This window comes from Chelonia mydas, chromosome 27 (genome assembly GCF_015237465.2).
Source record: "Chelonia mydas isolate rCheMyd1 chromosome 27, rCheMyd1.pri.v2, whole genome shotgun sequence".
Lineage (NCBI taxonomy): Eukaryota > Metazoa > Chordata > Testudines > Cheloniidae > Chelonia > Chelonia mydas.
In genome coordinates, this window is record NC_057860.1 from 9,072,515 (window position 1) to 9,091,311 (window position 18,797).

At 46.7% G+C, this 18,797-nt stretch overlaps 1 protein-coding gene across 2 annotated transcripts; it reads right to left on the reverse strand.

Annotated features, from left to right (window-relative positions):
- Positions 1-1,100: 1,100 nt before the first annotated feature.
- On the reverse strand, positions 1,101-18,204 carry KAT7 (lysine acetyltransferase 7). 2 transcript variants are annotated; one of them, XM_037886901.2, is made up of 15 exons: positions 17,599-18,204; positions 14,611-14,758; positions 12,705-12,881; positions 12,248-12,487; positions 10,943-11,025; positions 10,620-10,709; positions 9,570-9,668; positions 9,284-9,394; positions 8,144-8,335; positions 7,681-7,770; positions 6,760-6,900; positions 5,401-5,494; positions 4,539-4,685; positions 3,530-3,636; positions 1,101-2,943 (listed from the first exon to the last, which is right to left on the reverse strand). In XM_037886901.2, exons 1-15 carry the CDS (start codon positions 17,611-17,613, stop codon positions 2,842-2,844), a joined length of 1,836 nt encoding a protein of 611 aa, XP_037742829.1. In that variant the 5' UTR covers positions 17,614-18,204; the 3' UTR covers positions 1,101-2,841. The 2 variants fall into 2 exon arrangements, with proteins under 2 accessions (XP_037742829.1, XP_037742828.2); XM_037886900.2 differs by lacking the exon at positions 17,599-18,204 and adding an exon at positions 15,238-15,378.
- Positions 18,205-18,797: the final 593 nt, after the last annotated feature.

Consider the following 18,797-nt stretch of genomic DNA (forward strand, 5'->3'; position numbering starts at 1 on the left):
AAAGATCAATGGTTCTCTGCCAAATTCTCCACGATAGTCATTTTCTATGGCAAGAGTATCAGACAGGTGAGACATTCCCTTATTTCTAATCGCCAACCCTTCCACTATAGGAGAAGGGTGGGGAAATGATGCCAGCAGAGCTATTTGGCAATGCACTCATCATCATCATCATCAAGGTTTCATATATTCTCCTTGCTGATCAAAGGCTCTTCCTCTTCATGGAGTAACATAAGCAGATGGCAACACAGGGTAGGTGCACAGATGCTCATCCCAACCAGAGTGTAAGAGAGGGAAGCAGAAAAAAGGGGAACCCAGGGTGATTTGCTTCCCACAGCAAACCTCTGGAGAGAGATGGGACCAGAGTGGTTTCATTAGCTTCCAATTTAAATCAGAAATTGTAGCAAAGGCTCAAAATCTTTGTGGTCTGCCTTGAACTTCAAACTTTTGATCTTCAAAAGACAGAGACTTAGCTCTTCAAAACTCTCCTGGGGGGAAGAAATAGGTCTGGTTTCAAAGAGTTTAAGGCCAGAAGGAACCATTAGATCACTGAATTTTACCTCCTCTATAGCACAGCCCATTAATTATCAACAGCCAGATACCCGTATATTAAGCCTGAAGACTTCCCTTAGACTAAAGCATTTCAGTCCTCAGGAGGCTAAACTGTGTGCCACCAGCAGAGAACAGGAGACCAAAAGGTGCCATGGTCATGGAAGAACGGCTAGGGTAACCAACTAGGACCATCAGTCCTAGGAAGCTCCTCCCTTCTTACAACAACTTTGGGGGCCACTACAGTCAGACTTGGTATGAACGTTGGAAGTACGGTCTTAGAGCTATCGTACATTAGAGTTATACGCTCCCAACAGCACCATCCACCACAGAGAGGCATTTCTAAACAAAGCTAATACAGGATCTAGGACATTTTTAATGCAGCCAACCTGAAGTCTGCTTCAGTCACTATCCCCATTACAATGACAGCATAAAGGAAGGTTCAAAATTCAAGAATCTTACATGTTAGGAATGGAAAAAGCAGTCTCAACTCAACAGAAGAGCCACCTTAAATCCCCACTGCTCAGGAAAACTAAAAGGAAGGAACTGACGACTTGAGCAGAGAACATGCTTTATTGAGAAGTAGATACAGGAATAGCACATTCTACCACATCAGGGGAACAGGGTTTAGCTTGTGTACATGACTGGCCTTCTTCCCCACTCCCCAGAGTTCCACCCTGCCAGATGGTTCCAAGAGTATGTCTTCAGCTACAACGTAGGATCCAAGGGCACTTGACAGCAATCCTCAGTAATGCCCACAAAGATATAAATCCTGTGCCGAGATCTATTTATTTAGGGAGGCAAAGAAAAAGGCACAGCCCAATATGAAAGGGCCTGTAGAGAACTTATCCACACTGGGAACGGTCGGTGATTAACAAGAAATGGCCCTTACTTACCAGCACATGGTAAGTGCTTCATTTCAGACACCACAGAACAAGAGATCATAGGAAGGGTCTAAATGCAGCTATCACTCACCTCACACCTGTCCCCTTGCAGACAATAGATAGGAAACGCATGGAACAAGGACAGCGGTTATACCTGAAAGCCATTTTATGGAGGTTTCTTTTGGTAGTGCAGAGGGGCGTGTGTGTGTGTGGGGGGGGGGTCGGGTCACTGTTGTTCTACAAGAACAGACAGGATGTACTGTTAACAGAAAAGCAACCATCCATACAGCTAACCGGAGCCACTGTCGATGCACAGAATGTATGCTTTAGACAATCCAACAACTGATGATATTGCTTTATAGACTTGCTGTGGCTGTTTGGACAAGGTTATCAAAAATTCACCTGAAATTAACATTTTATTCCTTTAATATAGAGAGAGACTTTTCAAAAAGCTACAATTCAAAGACTGTTTTAGGAGAACGACTAAGTTGAAATACACTAAACTCGTTTCTATATGTGTAAAGGAAACCACCAACTCCAGCAACAAGGAAACTAGTGATATCTGACCTCAGAGGCCTGTACTGCCATGATACTAAACTCAGGAGCGCCTGCCACACCCAAAAGGGCTACTCTCTAACAGTATGTCATATCACAGTGCTCTCACACTATTAATCTGGACTCTTCCAGTGTAACACCAATGATCACACCACTCAATGACAGGTGCAAGTTGTGCAAGCTTCAGAGTGTACAATATTAGCAGTCAGTTTTTGTTACATGAAGACCCGGTATATTATGTGGGCAAGCTCTCTTTAAAGAGGTGTCATGCTGTCTTACTGAAACTAATTGATACATGGGGTAAGGAAGTTCATCAGACAGGGTTAGTTATAACAATGCTAAAGTCAGTAAACTGGCAACATGTTGGGAACCTGCTTGGATGCAGTTTTACAACCCTTTTCCCAAACAAAACGTTGATAGAATAATTTGGAGAACAGATTTGTAGACCTTGTTCAAAGGCCACAGAAGCTGTCCTGTCCGTTACTTAGAAAGCAGAGTGCCTGCAGAAAGGAACACAAACAGATTATAGGACACAACACAACCTCATTGGAATAAGAACATGAGGGCAGGACCAGTGACTGGACAGGTACAGTACCAGATATCAGAACTCCTTGGGCCAGTGCTTGGGTCCTATACAGATCCAATCCTTGCAACCTCATTGAGGCCGAGACATAAAGTTCCTCAGAACCAGCATCTGTGGTGTGCACAAAAGATCTGGGCCAGAACAGTACCAAGGGGAACTGATCTTCCTGGAGGGTACTGTACCAGCCAATCACAACAGCAACAGATACAACAGAGATCCCTAGGGTACTTCCTACTGCTGGGGTTCTTCACTGGCTTCTGGAGTGATGGCCAGTTAAGTTCCCTTGGGAGGGGTCCATTTCAAACAACTGGGATCCATTGTCTTATTGGTGTTTGATCTTTTTGCCTCTTTGGCTATCCATTCGTCAATCAGATCCTGAGAAAGAGAGCATGAAAGGGCAGGTTAAACCAAAGAGAATAACTGATGTGAATTATCCATTGGACAACCCACATGTGAGTCCAACACTTTGGAGATGACCTGCACACCATCTGCTTGGTACCACAGAGATGACACATTGTGAATGGAGCAGCCCATATTACTTTCTAGCAACTCCACTGATAACATAGGTCGGGCTGTCTTCACCTGCAGGTGAGAGCCCCAGGAAGGGGAAATAAAAAAAACAGTAAAGAAGGGAGCTGGGTTTGAGGATTTACTTGCTTAAGACTAGCAATGGAATTTCCCTATGTCAAAAACCACCACAGAAGGTGGTTAAAAAGCAGAGGATTTCTACACTAGTCGGGGAGAGGAGGGAAAAATCAGACTGGGGACCCACCTGACACTTTATCAGATATTTTGTTTCACTTTAAGATTAGAAAGTTCCCTCACCACAATCAAAGTGCAAGAAAACCCAACACAATGCATAGGGAATGTAGATTAAGATAGGATATTATCCTATGGACCTAACACACAAAGCTGAACTGTAAGAAACTAAAAGTGCAGGTGCAGACACCAGAAGTCTTACCTGTCTCTTTAAGACCAGGTGTTTGCCCTTCCAGTACTTGAGCATCTGAAGTGCCTGCAGAGTACTAACGATGTCAACAGGGTTCACTGCAGTCTCCTGGCTGATTTCTGAAAAACAAGATCACAGTCCACAAGAGGATAGAAGGCAACAGGCCAGACCACCAAGGAATTCCCTCAAGACTGCAGCTGTCGTACTTGTTTAGTTCTCAAATACCACTTCATGTTATGCTGTACCCACCCTTCATAATTATATCCACAAGATGCCTTGTGAATACTGAGATCTTTAACTTTAATGCCCTTACTCATTCTTCTGCTTCAGCTTGCTCAATGATTAGGGAAGCAGTGTTATCTAGTGGTAAGAGCAGGTACTGGGAGCCCGGAGTCCATTCCCAGCTGTGTCACTGACTTGCTATGTGACCTTAGACAAGGCATCACCTCCGTGCTTCACTTTCCTCACCTGTGAAATGGGAATAATTGTTATCGCCCAAGGGGTGGCTGTGAGGGTTGATTTTTGAAAGCATAGACATGAGCTAAGCAGCAGTCCATGTGCCTGCTGCATTCTTAATAACTAGATCTGCATAGCATCAAAGGTGTAAAACATTACTCATTTGTACCTAGTTATTCAGTCTTGCTTTTCTGGAGACTGAGCTGTGCAATGATGCTGACTTTCAAGCTGCTGTTTTGATCCCTATCACTCATTGTTTTTCTTTTTATAAATAAACATTTAATTAAGGGCATACAAGTGGGTGCGTTGTGAACCTTCAAAACCCAGCAACCTAGCTTAAATTTAAAAAATAGTGGCGTAAGACAGCAAGACAAAAACCCATCTAATTGCAGTCTAGAGGAGCCATGTCACTTCAAGAACCCCAGTAAGAGAAAGCAACTCACCCATGAGGGTAAGATGGGCCAAACGTCAGTCACTGCAGGTTTGGGGAAAGGGGTGATGAACAAAGAGCACAGAAACATTCCTGAACAAATTCTCTACTAGCTCATTTAGCACTAGAACACACCTTTGATAGAGATCTCTTTGCCTTGGAAATTATGCAGATAACGAAGAAGAACTTCCTTCCAGTAACTACGGTAGCTGATAAGGCCCAAGTCAGACAGCGGGCGTTCTGGAGAGCCAACCTTTTCTTCCACTTTGGAGAGTAAATAACCTGTGAGCAAGAGAAGACGTTTACTAACAGTATATCAGGCTCTCTCCTGACTGTCAGCTAGTTACAGCTAACTGCAGGGATTTGTCATCACGGATGCCCAATGAGCAACATGTGTGTTGCACAAGTTCACCAAGAAATAGTTAATCGGGGGAAGTCAATGCCTCCTGACTACCACCTTATGTATAGCACTGGAAATGCAGCTCAGAAGTCTTTTTCCATGCAGACAGACCAACTATAGCCTGTTAAGTGGTGAGCAATTATAATTCAGTCCAGGAAATACTGCTGACTTGCATCAGTATGGTCTGAGACACATTTGGAAAGAACCACAAGAGACAACTGTGCAGGTTTTGTTAGCATAAGTTTCCCTAAAAGGGAGTAACAGTACCTGGATATGAACTATCTTAAAGGCTCTTCTTTTGATTGGCCACTTCTGCACCCATATATCTGTTACAACCCTGCCCTGAATGGCCCCACTGAAACACACATGCAAAAGCGTGTGCTCAACAGCTCTTCTGGGAGTCAAGGGCACTGATACACTATGTACAAGCTTGGTTTGAAGGAACCTTATCTGACTCAGCTGTGCATTTCTCTGCTTCTCAAAGGTCAAGGAAGGAATACAGTATAGAGACAAAAGCTGAACTCTTGAAGATAGAGGGTTTGCCTCATTTCACAGACACTGCTGAAAGATTTTGCCATAACTTTTCCATATACTTACTGAAGTCGATGAGCATTTTGCCATAACCCTGCCTCATGTACTGGGGCATCGTCAGAATACAAGACACATTGTAGTTGAGGAAAGAATTCTTCTCCTGAAAGCGAGAAGAGGGAGAAATGAGTTCAGCAGGTCCCAATCTGCACAAACAGCAAGTACATCGCTATTGCGGCAGGCCAAACAAGGCAGCACAGCTGACGCAACACAAGGTGAGTGAAACAGCAGTGTAATAGCCAGCCTGACAATTAACTTTCAATATGAGCGTCCTCCACCCACCAAGCTGGCTTAGAGTTTATTACTGTATTAACCATTAAACTGGACCCCCACTCTCATGACTGCTGGGAGTAGGATGGAAGGCACATAGAGCCTTGTCGTAAGAGATTGTTGATTTAAAACAACTGCCAGGTCATTAGCTGGCACAGCAATCTCTGTTCTGAATCCAACAACCTTCTTAATTGCACACGCAACATAAAGTTAACACTGCACAAGAATGATATACACACTGCACTAGTAAAAAGTTTGATGAGGGAAGAGACCCACTAGGACAATGTAATCCGCAGGCCAACACAGGATATTTCTTTATGTTTCCCCAGTGCTTTATCCAGTCATAATTTAGGTGGTTTAAGAGATGGAGCTTCCAACACTCTCCTTGGGAGACTATTCTACTGTCTAATGGCTTTCATTTGCTGCAAATTTTTACTCTCTCAGGACAATTGCACCACAGAAACTGCATTTAAGTAAAGACCGCTAGGAAGTGTGCTTCACAAAGATGTAACAGGCATTAAGTAAAAAGCCTAGAGACACTTCTGTCTATTAAGGAGGCAACATGGGTGAGCAGACAAGACACAGGACTATGGGACAGGAGACCTGACTTTTACCCCAAGTTCTGCCACTGACATGTGGTGTGGCCATGGGCAATTCACTTCACCTTTATTCCTCAGTTCCCCATCTATAAAATAGATATATTTTCCTATCTCAAAGTGCTTTATAAAGCTCTAGGGATAAAAAGCATTGGAAGTGCTAACTACTCTTAGAAAATGAATCTAAATTTATCACAAAGGAATTCATCTCCATTTGACACAATGAGATCCTAGCTAACTTGTATACAAGTGGTTATGAATTACAGTTTAATATAACAATGTCTCTTTGCAAAAGTTTGATTTTGCTAGCAATTAGGAAAGCTAAATAGCAAAGCTTCTGAAAAAGCTTTTGTAGTTTAGCTTTGAAATTTTAGCTCTTCCTGGACACTTGGATGTTGGGACTTGTAGAAACCGAGGAGTGAGGGCCTACACAGATGACCTCTGTCTTAAGCTATGGCATTAATACAGGATTTACATATATTGGTGGTTGATTTCTACTGACCTTGGAGAAATACCCTATCAGGTGGCAGCCAGTGTTGTCAGCTTCTGTCATGACATAGAAGAGGAAGGGTTCAACATCATAATACAGAGTCTTATGATCCAAGAAAAGCTTCGCCAGCAGGCACAGGTTTTGGCAGTAGATCTGGAAGCAGAAGGAGAATCTGACACACCTGTTTGTCATGGTGCAGCATCTCTGAAAGAGAACCCCTTCCACTTTTGAAAGGATGGGAACTGTAACAAAATACAGATTAGAGTAGATCTGTTCTTCCACCAAACGAGTGTCTTCTCAAAACAGCTTCATTCCTAGCCATGGCAACAAAACCCCTCAATATCCAGTTTCTAGCAGGGCTTAGAAGGGTTTTCCACTATAGCAATGGCTCTAGCCATTTGGAGGCAACTGTACCACTTCACTAGACTAAGCCCTCAGTTGTACCTGCCAGTACACACTACGTGCTAGTCAACTGTGAATGCTCTAACCAGCAATGGAGCTGGGCTGCTCCACTGCAGTTTATAACATTCGTAACTGTATGGGAGACAGGTAGTGGTGGCATGAGTCCAGGAACTGAGGGTCCTCATTAAGGTTCAGAAGGGGAACCGAACATACAGTTGACAGCGGCGACTGTGCTTGTACGTGAACAAGCCGATGGAACCATGGATCTGCAGGAGGGCCAAACAACAGCCACAAGGAAGATGCAGACAGACATTATTCAGGGGCACTGTTGCAAGAACCAACCAGTGCACTGAGATAACGGCTAGCACTGAGAGAAGGGGCAGTGTAGGCACTAACACCCCTTCTGGAATCAGAGGGAAAGAGGCCATCCCATCTCCTGCTTCTCTACAGTGTGAGGCAGGTGACATATAAAGTGCATTAGAAATGTGAACGTCAGAAGCAAGACTCTGCCACCACTGCAATTCCAGTTACCTTGTTCTTTTTCCCATCCACTTCAAACACCGAAATCGAGCCTTTGCGGTAAATTTCATCCCCCGGTGGATGTTTCCAGACACATTTTGCCTACAAGAAAATGACAGTCAAAGTTAGGGTAACAATACTGCTCTAGCAGCTGCTTTGAAAGCAGAAAGAGCCTCTTGGATATCAAATAAGTGTTCCTAACAGGGAAACATTCATTCCTGTTCAGCTACAATGAGAAACTGGATTCCCAGCCCCAACTCCTACTCCACTGCGGTCCATCCAGCTGGCCCAGGGATTAAGGCAACCTGAGAAAACCTGTCTTCCTTTCAAAGCTGTGCAGAGCACTTAGCATTCTGGCAGGCAGGCTCCAAAATGGACTACTAGAGCCCAAAACAGCTCCTTTGTTTTGATGTGTTTTCATTATACTTCCGATCTCTAAGCCTAAGGAACTGGGCAACGACCACCAAGGATTTACCATGTGTCTGCGTAGTATTGTCTGACTCTTCATGTATTTGAGACAGAACTCGCACATGTAGAGGCGTCCCAACCGAGCATATTCTTCTGGATAGGGAGAATGATACCAGGTGTCCAGCTCATAGCGGCCAAAGGCAATTGTTTTAATCATGTTGCTGCCTTCTGTGATCTGGCCTTGAAGCCGCAACTTCTCCTATCAGCGGAAGGAATAGCGGAAATGTAATAAAAAAGGAAAGGGAAAAACAAACATTTATTTCCCTTCTGTGAGCTTCTTCCAGAACCATCTTACAAAATGCAAATCCCCAAGGAGCCCTTCCATGCTTCCCCTCTAGCCTGACACATATTAACAAGTTTCTTGTCATGCTGGTATGGCCTGTGATCTCCAGGACCTCACATCACTCAACCTTACCTTGTATTGTTAACTTGAAAGCAAATTTACCCTCCATGCCACTTTGTATTTTCTCCCTCCCACAAGGGGAAAAGGGCAATTGACCATTCTGGTCAAGGTGGGCCCAAGCTACCACCAGAGACCATCAAAATTGCTTCTGGACCAGCTTTAAGGGGTGGGAAGTGGCATCTCAAGAAGCCCTTATCAGTCTAGCTTAAGGCACAGTTCTGAACTCCAGGATGGCAGCGGGCTGATAGTTTAAAATGCTGTGCAAGAGGCCAGCCTCTCAACTTAATCAATACTCAGCTATTGTTTCAGTGTGTGAAGCTGTTGCCCATTCTGCCCAGGAACACATCGGTCTTCTCTCACAGGAGGAAAGCTGCAAATGAGCACTTGATAAATGGGACCGAATCACTCTCTTGCCTCAGAGCTCTTGCAATGTCCAAGACTGGAAATGCACAGCTCCAGCTCTGCCGTGGACATATTCATGGTTGTCAGACACCTCTAGACTCGTTATATTTTTAAGACCTAAATACAGGAAGACAGTCAGCCCTTGTGTAACTCCACTGACTTGGCTCTTATTTTGAAGATGTTTCACTCTGCATTCTATTGCCATTTACACTTTGCATGGTTCAGAGGCTCTTGTCACACACACTCACTTATCAGCATAAACACTGCAGATTCTGGGGACGTTCAGCTCTTGGAAAAGCAAAGGCTGCTGCTATCAGACATGATAAGGATTAGGAGTCTCACCAGGTCTTCAGACGCCCGTGCTTGTGCTCTTCGGAAAAGCTCCAGGTCATACTCGCTAGTCAGGTTTTCCAAGAGGGGTTCTCTGGTGTTGCCATAGGTTTGTCTGTGTTCCTGAAACAATTAAATATTAGGAGCTTTAAACCTCTGAATGATCTATGCCAACCCTGGGCTGCTGATCGCCACAGCCTTGTTAGCCCAGCATTCTGTAGAATGAGTGGAAAGCCAAGTCTCCATATGCTTGTGGCATACTATAGAAAGGAACTAAAGAAAAATATTACTGTCATACCATGTACTTTTCTTTTTGCTCCTTGGTTAGTCCCGCATTCCTTTTCTTCCTCAGCTCTGCTACTTTCTCTTTGTACCGCAGCTGTCTCTCTGTTGGTGCCTGAAAGAGAGAGACTAGGAATAGTCAATGCACTTAGCTTACTTCAGACATTGCCCGTATCCTTTCAGTTCTAAAGGACTCAGCATTCCATGTGTTCCCCCTTTCATCAAGTCTTTCTCCCCTGAAGGGTAGGCTCAGTTGACTGCTCGCCACCGGTAGCTAGGAAGGGCAACATGAAATCACAAGACAACATAAAAGAATATAGAGTATGTTACGTGAGCAATGGGTTGATAATGTGTGCTAGCTGCATCTTCCATAAAAAAATGTTTAAATGAGTTTTATGAATTTCAAAGCTCATGAGAGAACACAGATTAGAGTCAGGCAGAGCGCAGGCATGGAAAGGACAGAGTCCTCTTTCTTCCCCAGGCCCTGCACTTCTCTGCTAGTACGTCTCAATCCCAATGCACAGAACCATACTCTGTCTATGTGGGATTTTATCATGTGGACAAGTATTCCTTAGAAACAGACTCAGGTCAAACTTGTTACAAAGATAAACTCATCTAGATTTCAACCCATGTGTCCAAAATTTGAGAAGCATAAACCACTGAAGGCCTTCTCTTTGGTTTAGCAGAAGGTATACTGTCCAATGCGTTTCTGTAGAAACACATTTGTTCTGCATTTCAAAAAGCGCTAACGGAGAATAATCCCTCAGAACAGCCACAGCCTATTTCGTGCAACTATAATAGATTGCTGGATTATGATGTTTCCTATAGCAATCAGGGCCAGCCACATCCCATGCTCTCACCAGCAACTAGGGTTTGGGCTGCTCCAAACCCTCATCTCATGATTACAATAGAGAGGATAATGGTGCATGAGAGCCCAGGACAAAAGCCCATCTCAAAGATGAATCAGGGAGAAGAATGCAAGAATTCTAGTCACAAAAGCCTGAAGGCCCGAATTGAGGTTTTGCACCTAGAATTGGGAAACACTGCTTATGCAGAGAATGCATACCTGATGTCTGGTGGCATGTCTGTTGTTGTCATCCTGTCTGTGGGACAGCATCCTCTCCTCGATCTGTTTATCTCGGCTCTGCGCTCTCACCTGGAAATCAGAACAAAGCCGTCAAAGCATGTTAGAAGTCTTTTCTAGTTCCCCTTTGAATTCCAATATACAGAATGCATATTGTGACACAAATATGCATGGCTGTTTCATGTCTGAAGTGAGACTACACTTGGAGCATAACAACCACCAGTTTAACCCCAGGGTATTAATGACAGGCCTTGACATCTCGTATTGTAAAAGCAGAATGAAAACAGAAGAGGAGAGAAAGTTACCTTGCACTCATCTGCTGAGAGGTTATGATATAGTGGGCATCCTGATATGGAAAAGTGTCTCTCATGCTTCCCTGTTAGGTGTCCTGTGGAGAACCAGAGAAAAAACCTTACAGCCAGTAAGTAAAAAAGCCAATAATTAAAGCAACTTTAGATCAGGTAGTTAGACATGGTGGCTGGGTTTCAAAGAGGGGCCAAATAAGTTTATTCCCGTAAAACAGGACGAACAAATCTCATGATTCAAGAGATAAGCTGTAGGGGCCAAAAAGGAAACCCAAAAATATACACACTACACCACATTATCAGGTTAGATCATCTTCCTTCCAAGTACCCCGCTTCTGGCGGTAACAAGGGTCTTACCTCCAGGAGCCTATATTTTCCCCAAGCCTTTATGCTGAAGTCCCATCTTCTTTCTGACAGATCACTTTCCCTTCACATCACATCCATTCCCCTCCACTCTCACCCCTCCACTGCAGGGTGCAAGAATTCCAAAAGGATTTACTAGGATTGGAACCAACAAATTTCACTGATGTTCCATCCAGAATACCGCAAGATATCAATATAAACAGGGTTTTTTCATTTTGCTTCAAAGTGAATTTAGTACAGATTGCATTTGTTCACAGAACAGACAACGTTCAGACAGCAGCAGGGCAAGCTTCCTCCACACTATCCTGTCACAGCACTGACACACATTGACCACCTCAAGTGAGAAAGGGTATTTCAAACTCCATAGCCCATTCAGTTGCTTTCTTTGCTGAGAAACTATTAAAAAGGGGGCAACTGAAGTTTGTGTAGGAGGAAACTGAAACAAGATCAAAACTATTTCCACGTATGCCAAAGAGCCAACAGGTGGCATGGCAACTAGTCACTACTAACAGACGGATCTCAACTACTGACCTAGAAGAATATTCCATTGACCTTCCAGGCCCAACTCTGCAGAGAATTTTGCAGTAAACGCAGAGCTTTGTGTACAAGTGATAGTGCATCATGAGAACTCCACTGATCTGGGTGCAGATAGAGAAACTTGAAAAGCCTGAGAATGGATGGTTAGAGTGCCGATTTTTTCCTTCTCCACACCACCCTCAACCATTTCTGGCCAAAAGACACCCCTGAAAAGTACGTACTGCTGGCGTGTTCCATTCCCCCCAAGTGGTTTTCTATTTCAACAAATATCCTGATCCCAATCAAGTGCATGCAGCGGAGACATGCAACTCCACCCAGTGGGGTTCTCAACCCTGTGAAACGTGGGCTACTGAGCCCATTGTCAGAAATGGAAGGGAGAGGAACTAATCTTGGAGCTGGCTTTACCTAGGGAGTTGCAACCAGGTGTGGGACACTTCATGTTGAAGTTGTAGCTTTCATGGAAGCGGCGGCGCTTGGGGCGGTGAGACAGGTCACTTCCAGAATCCTTCATGGACATGTCCTTGGCAATGCTCTCATCATGGGACACATTTGGACTGGATATATCTATGTCAGACTCTGAAGAGGGGGCATTCCCAGTTGGGGTGCGCGGTGGAGACTCGTCATGATCCACTGCATTTTTGGTATCTGAATAAGAGTTGAGACGTTATAGATTTGCATGAAGGGAAACTTACAAAGAAATGAATTACATGACTTCATACAACACACAGCCACCTGCTGCAAACCCTTATCCTTAGGGCCCTGTGTTAAACGCTCAGTCTCATCGGGCTCGTCTCTGAGGGAAAGCACACCACTCAGCTGACATCATCTTGCAAGCATTCAGAGCCACACCTCGCTCCCGTACCTCTATCGGAGAAGTCGACCACTTGCTCTGTTTCCGATCCAGATGAGCGGGTCTGTCGGAGTGGGTATTTTTTTGGAGTCACAGGGGTGGGTTGTTGTTGACTGCGGGTCACCCTCCTAGTAGAATAGGCAGGCTCCTCTGTGCCAAAGGATGGTGGATTACGAACCGGGCTGGAATCTAGTTTAATAAAAAAAATAACAAACAAATTTAATTGAGGGCAACCACTACCAATCACTAAACTGCCTCCCCACCTGACCCCAAAGCCAGGGTCAAATTACCTCTGATTCTGCTCTTATCAACAATCTAAACTACAGGTTCAACATCATCTGACAGCTTGACCCCAACAGCAAGGTCTCTCTTCCAACACCATTGATACATCTACTGGCATCGAGATCTGTTCTGTTTGTCTAAGCTGCCCTCTTTCCCAGTTTTACAGACACTATGAGCCACCAACAATCTGAGGAATCGGGCACAAAGTCAACTTGCTCTGTACTCCATCATTTAGCCAATGGTTACAAACAACCTCCCACTGAGAAAGAGAAAAAGCTGCCTGTGAAGATGAGACTCATTACTAGTTAGATCAGCCCTCTGTATACCACAGCTGCTTTTGGTGCAAGGCAGTAGAATTGGGACCCTGCATGTAACCTTCCAGCGTTACCACCTTCTCATGCAGCAAATTCTCCGGCAAAAAAAAATGTTTTTTTCCTTTTAATTACTGTCAGCCAAGAACAGCAGTCCTTAAATCAACTATGAGAAATTGGAAAAGTAAAACATACCCTCAGTCTAGATGCCAAAATGTAGAAACATGCAAAATATATCCTACTGACACAATATATTGATTACACTCCATTATACAAAAGGCTTTCAACTAATCAGAAAATACACTCCTCCTCACAGCACAGAGCCTCAACTTCCATTTCTGAGCACCTCCAAGCAGCCTGAAGTCTCCAAATACCAACTTCCCTCTTTCTGTCTAGTTATTTATATGCTGTTCTCATCACCATGGTATCCAAGAGCTTAGTGATATTACTAAGCTAAAATTCAGGAGAAAAAGCCCTGAGGTCCAGTTTCAGGGATATGGTTACAATGAAGCCTTAACAGAACAGCGAATTCCAGGTGTGCCAGGCCTTTTTATGCAAAGGCATGTTTTGAACATTTCTTTTGATTACAATACAAACAGCTGTTCCTTAAAATAACTCAAGCGACTTTGAAAGTTCCCAAGATTTCTTTCATGTGAATGATACTTAGCACTTCTATATAACTACACGCTTAAGAATCTTTAAGTGCACCAAAACCACTAAACTGAGCATCACAAACGTTTGTATTAGGTAGGTAGCATCCATTACACACATAAGGAAACTGAGTTAGAGAGGTCAAGTGACTTTCTAAAGGTCTCAGAAAATCAGTGGCAAAGCTAAGAATAGAACCTAAGGATTCCAACTGCCAGTGCCTTGAACTACTAGACAACACTACCTCTCAGATCAGGGAATAGATAGGAGGTCAGACTCCCAACCCCCTGGTTAATCATTAAATTGAACAGCCTCATTTAGAATCATAGAATATCAGGGTTGGAAGGGACCTCAGGAGGTCATCTAGTCCAACCCCCTGCTCAAAGCAGGGCCAATCCCCAGTTTTTGCCCCAGATCCCTAAATGGCCCACTCAAGGATTGAACTCACAACCCTAGGTTTAGCAGGCCAATGCTCAAACCACGGAGCTATCCCTCCCCCTTGCAATGCCTTTGTTCCTTTCCCTGGCACACCTGTATTCAATGAGAAAAAATAATGAATGGGATTAACTAATGTGAAGGTATAGATTCACTAAAATTCCTTTAAGTAATACCAAGCCAAGAATACTGTGACTGCCCAGCCAGCTGCTTCTGGTGGGGCTAGGAAGAAAGGCATTTACCTTGAGAGCTCTGACTGAGCCTGGCTGAGGAGCGGGTCACCCGGGCAGATCTTCGCGACGTGCCATCACTTTCAGAGCTGTCCGTGTGCTCAGGATCTGTAGAGAAATCGGAGTCTTCGGTTCCATCTGAACTACTGCCTGCATTCCTCTGTAACACCACAGACCCAGACATTAGCACAGGAGCACTTCTACTTGCATTAATACTAGAAATAAGATAATTTCAATACACAACAAAAACAAACTAATGGCATTCAGGTAGTTTGCTCTGGAGGAAAAGCACGCTTTAGTACTATAAACATGAGATATCAGACAGTACCATCCATAATACAAGATTTTTTGCAAACAGATCAGGTCCATAAAGCTACAGATGGCACCAATTTCATTTAAGAAGAACATACTTGAAGTAGAGCCAAGGCCCAGTGCATCCTAGTGATGTGCAAGCACTGGCAGAGTTAGCAGTGGGGAAGACGGGACCCAAGACTACATGTTCTGACCAAATGACCATTCACTTGCCCCACTGGAGCAGGGTTTGGGGTCCAGAGCAGGAGTGATGTGAAAGAAAGCCCAGGACTGAGTGAACATGCAGGATTTCATGCCATGGCAGGTTGATGAATGCAGGTGCATCACCTTGAGTCTTCTAGATGCTCCTATATACAGGGAGTCCCAGCTACACAACCCTGGGATTTGGGAAGGAGCCCAGGAGAATCTGAGGGGGTAAAGAGGGGAGCATAAGGGGTAGCTGATGAAGTCCATCAAGGGTGAGCTTTGGCAGTGCACAATGGTCTAGTGTAGAGGGAGGTATGGGGGAGGGGTGAGATAAAGGCAGTCCTGTGGGAGTGGTACACTATAGCAGGAATATCTAAAGCAGCACACATTGCGGGTGCATATATGACATACCGTGAAATATGGGGGAAGAAATAAGGCCAATTGTAGGAGGGTGGCATAGACACAAGAATGGGGAGAGCTAAGGCAATCGGGGCGGTACAGGAGAGTGCCTGGGGAGGGGAATTAAAGCAGCCCAATGCAAAGGGATACTATAGAGGACCGTATGGGGGAAGAGCAAGGCAGTCCTGTGTGGGATGGTATAGAGGAGAGTATGGGGGAAGAGTAAGGCAATCCTGCGACAGGGGTGCTCTAGAGCAGTGGTTCTGAACCGGGGTACTGTACCCTTGAGAGGGGACAAAGAGGTCTTCCAAGGGGTACATCAACTCAGCCAGATATTTGCCTAGTTTTACAACAGGCTACATAAAAAGCACTAGCGAAGCCAGTACCAACTAACATTTCATACAATGACTTGTTTATACTGCTCTATAGACTATACACAGAAATGTAAGGACACTAGTTATATTCCAATTGATTTATATAATAATTATATGGTAAAAATGAAAGGCAGCAACTTTCCAATACTAGTGGGGCTGTGACACTTTTGTGGTTTTAGGTCTGATTTTGTAAGCAAGTCGTTTTTAAGTGAGGCAAAACTTGGGGGTGCGCAAGACCAATCAGACTCCTGAAAGGGGGGGGTCCAGTAGTCTGGAACGATGGAGAGCCACTGCTCTAGAAGACAGTAAGGCAACCCTAGGGTGGGGATGCTCTAGTGGGGAGTAAGGCAATCCTGCCCTGGGGATGCCCTAGAGGAGCCCACCGTGGGGGAGGGGGAGGCAAGGCAATCCTGGTCTGGGGGTCCCCTAGAGGAGCCTATGGCGGCGGCGGCGGGCGCAAGCCAATCCTGGCCTGGGGGTGCCCTAGAGGAGCCTATGGTGGGGGGCGGGGGGGCGCAAGGCAATGCTGGCCGGGGGGTGCCCTAGAGGTGCCTATGGCGGGGGGGCGCAAGGCAATCCTGGCCTGGGGGTGCCCTAGAGGAGCCTATGGCGGGGGGCGGCACAAGGCAATGCTGGCCTGGGGGTGCCCTAGAGGAGCCTATGGCGGGGGGCGGGGGGGCACAAGGCAATCCTGGCCTGGGGGTGCCCTAGAGGTGCCTATGGCGGGGGGCGGGGGGGCACAAGGCAATCCTGGCCTGGGGGTGCCCTAGAGGAGGCCTATGGCGGGGGGCGGGGAGGGGGCGCAAGGCAATGCTGGCCTGGGGGTGCCCTAGAGGAGCCTATGGCGGGGGGGCGGGGAGGGGCGCAAGGCAATGCTGGCCTGGGGGTGCCCTAGAGGAGCCTATAGCGGGGGGGGGGGGGCGGCGCAAGGCAATGCTAGCCTGGGGGTGCCCTAGAGGAGCCCACGGGGGGAGGGGCAAGGCAATCTGGGGGAGTAACGGAGACGAAATCCAGCGCTGCGCCCCTGTCCCTGGCTTGGGGGTGGGGTGCCCCTACCTACCCCTGCCGCAGCCGCTTTGTTTTGCCCCCGCTGCGTTACCGCTCGCTCGGGCGCGCTCCCCCGCCGCGTCCAACCAATCACGGCGGGAGAGGGGAGGGGCGGAGAGGAATCCTCTCCAATAGAAACATGAGTGAGAAAGCGGCGCGGCCCCCGGGCGCGACGGACGGGAAATTCCGGCCTATCCGCGTGCACCTCGCTGCCACAGAACCAGCCACTAAGGGAGGGCGGACTGAATGGGAGGGAAGGGAAAGCGAACGGGAGAAACAAGGCACGCGTGGGGAGAGGACGGTGGGAGGGAGAGACGGGCAGCAATGTCGTCCAATCAGCGTCCAGCAGTGGCGTAAGGCGGAGCCAATCAAGGACCAGGTCTCCAAGTAGGTGTCCAATCAGAAAGGCAAAAAGGCGGAACGTTCCTCAAGAGGGGGAAGGGGAAAAGATGACCGTTGGGGTGATGAGTGATAGCAGCGAGGACCAATCAGTGCTCAGCAGGCCCTACTGGGGAGCCATTCAGGTTGCAAGAGGGGCGGGTGCCGGGGGCTGAAGGCCGCTATTTTCGCTCGGTTTTCATGCCTGTAGGGGGCTGTTCGGTGGGGGGCAAACGGGGGCAAACACGGTCTAACCCCTTGTCCCTCCCCAGGGCCTTTCCAGCCTGCCCGGCCCTGTACTCACCTTCCTGCGCGGCATCCTTGGTGGGGGCGGGGGCAGCGAAGGCGGTTGCTCTCCGGTGCCCCCGGCCCGGGAAGCGGCGGTAGCCGCCGCGTTAGCACCGGTGGGCTCCGTGGTGACAGCCGTGTCTCTCGTTCTATCCCGCTGACGGTCACTCCGCGCCAGGCCGCTCCTCCACCGCCAACAGACCCCGTTGCCAGCTAGGTCCCTCACGCTTCCGCCGGGACACGGTCCACACCCCCCGTCACGTGACTCGCATCTAGCCTCACGCCAGCGGCCGCCGCCATCTTGGATTCGGACAGGTAGAGTGAGGCTCTGTTGACGATGACGCTGGTGGCAGCCATTTTGGATGTGGGCACTGACATTTCCAGGTGGGGGGGCAGCCCGCCATCTTGGTTTAGGGCATTAAGAAGGATTCGACCCTGTTGGCGCTCAAAGTTTGAAGGGACGCTGGGGATTCGGACACGATGTATTCCAAGGAGCCTGATGTCTGTGATGGATTGGGGCAGGCCAAGACTGCCTCTGAGGCCATGACCGGCCATCTTGGATGCTGTCACTAGAGCCCCTTGCTGGTTTCATTGATCGATTCGGTGGGAGTAGGTCGGTGAGTATCGACGATTTCCCTTTGGGAGGTGGGAGAGTGAGGTATTGTGGTCTCGGTACTGCACCTTGCCTTCCTCTCTTTCTGACCACCGGGGGCTTATGGGACTTCATCCCTGGGCTCTGTCTCCTCCAGACTCAGTCGGGTATCTGCTGCTGAGGCGGAGTTAGGACAGGGGCTGTCAGGGGGACTGGGAAACTGGGCTCCTGAGTTCTTTTTTGCCCAGCTTGGGGTGGCACCGTGAGTTGGTGGATGGAGCACATCACTAGGAGACCAGTGCTTATTGTAGGTTTGGGGCCTTAGGGTACTTTTCAAATGAGAATTCACAAATTATAGCTCTTTCCTATTTCAGTGAGCCAACACAAAAAAGTCAAATTTCAGGGGCTTAAAAAAATGGCCCACGATTATACAGGCTACTATAGAAAGTCACTTACGCGCTTTTGAAAATTTTGCCCATAGTGATGATTAGGGTGAAATTTTGCAAAAATAAACAAAAAGCTAGGAACCCCAGTTCCTCCTTTACTATTTTCACACTTTGCTGTTCGTTAATCTGGCATTGAGATGCTGTGTGATAAAGTCACTTTACCTTTCTATGTCTCAC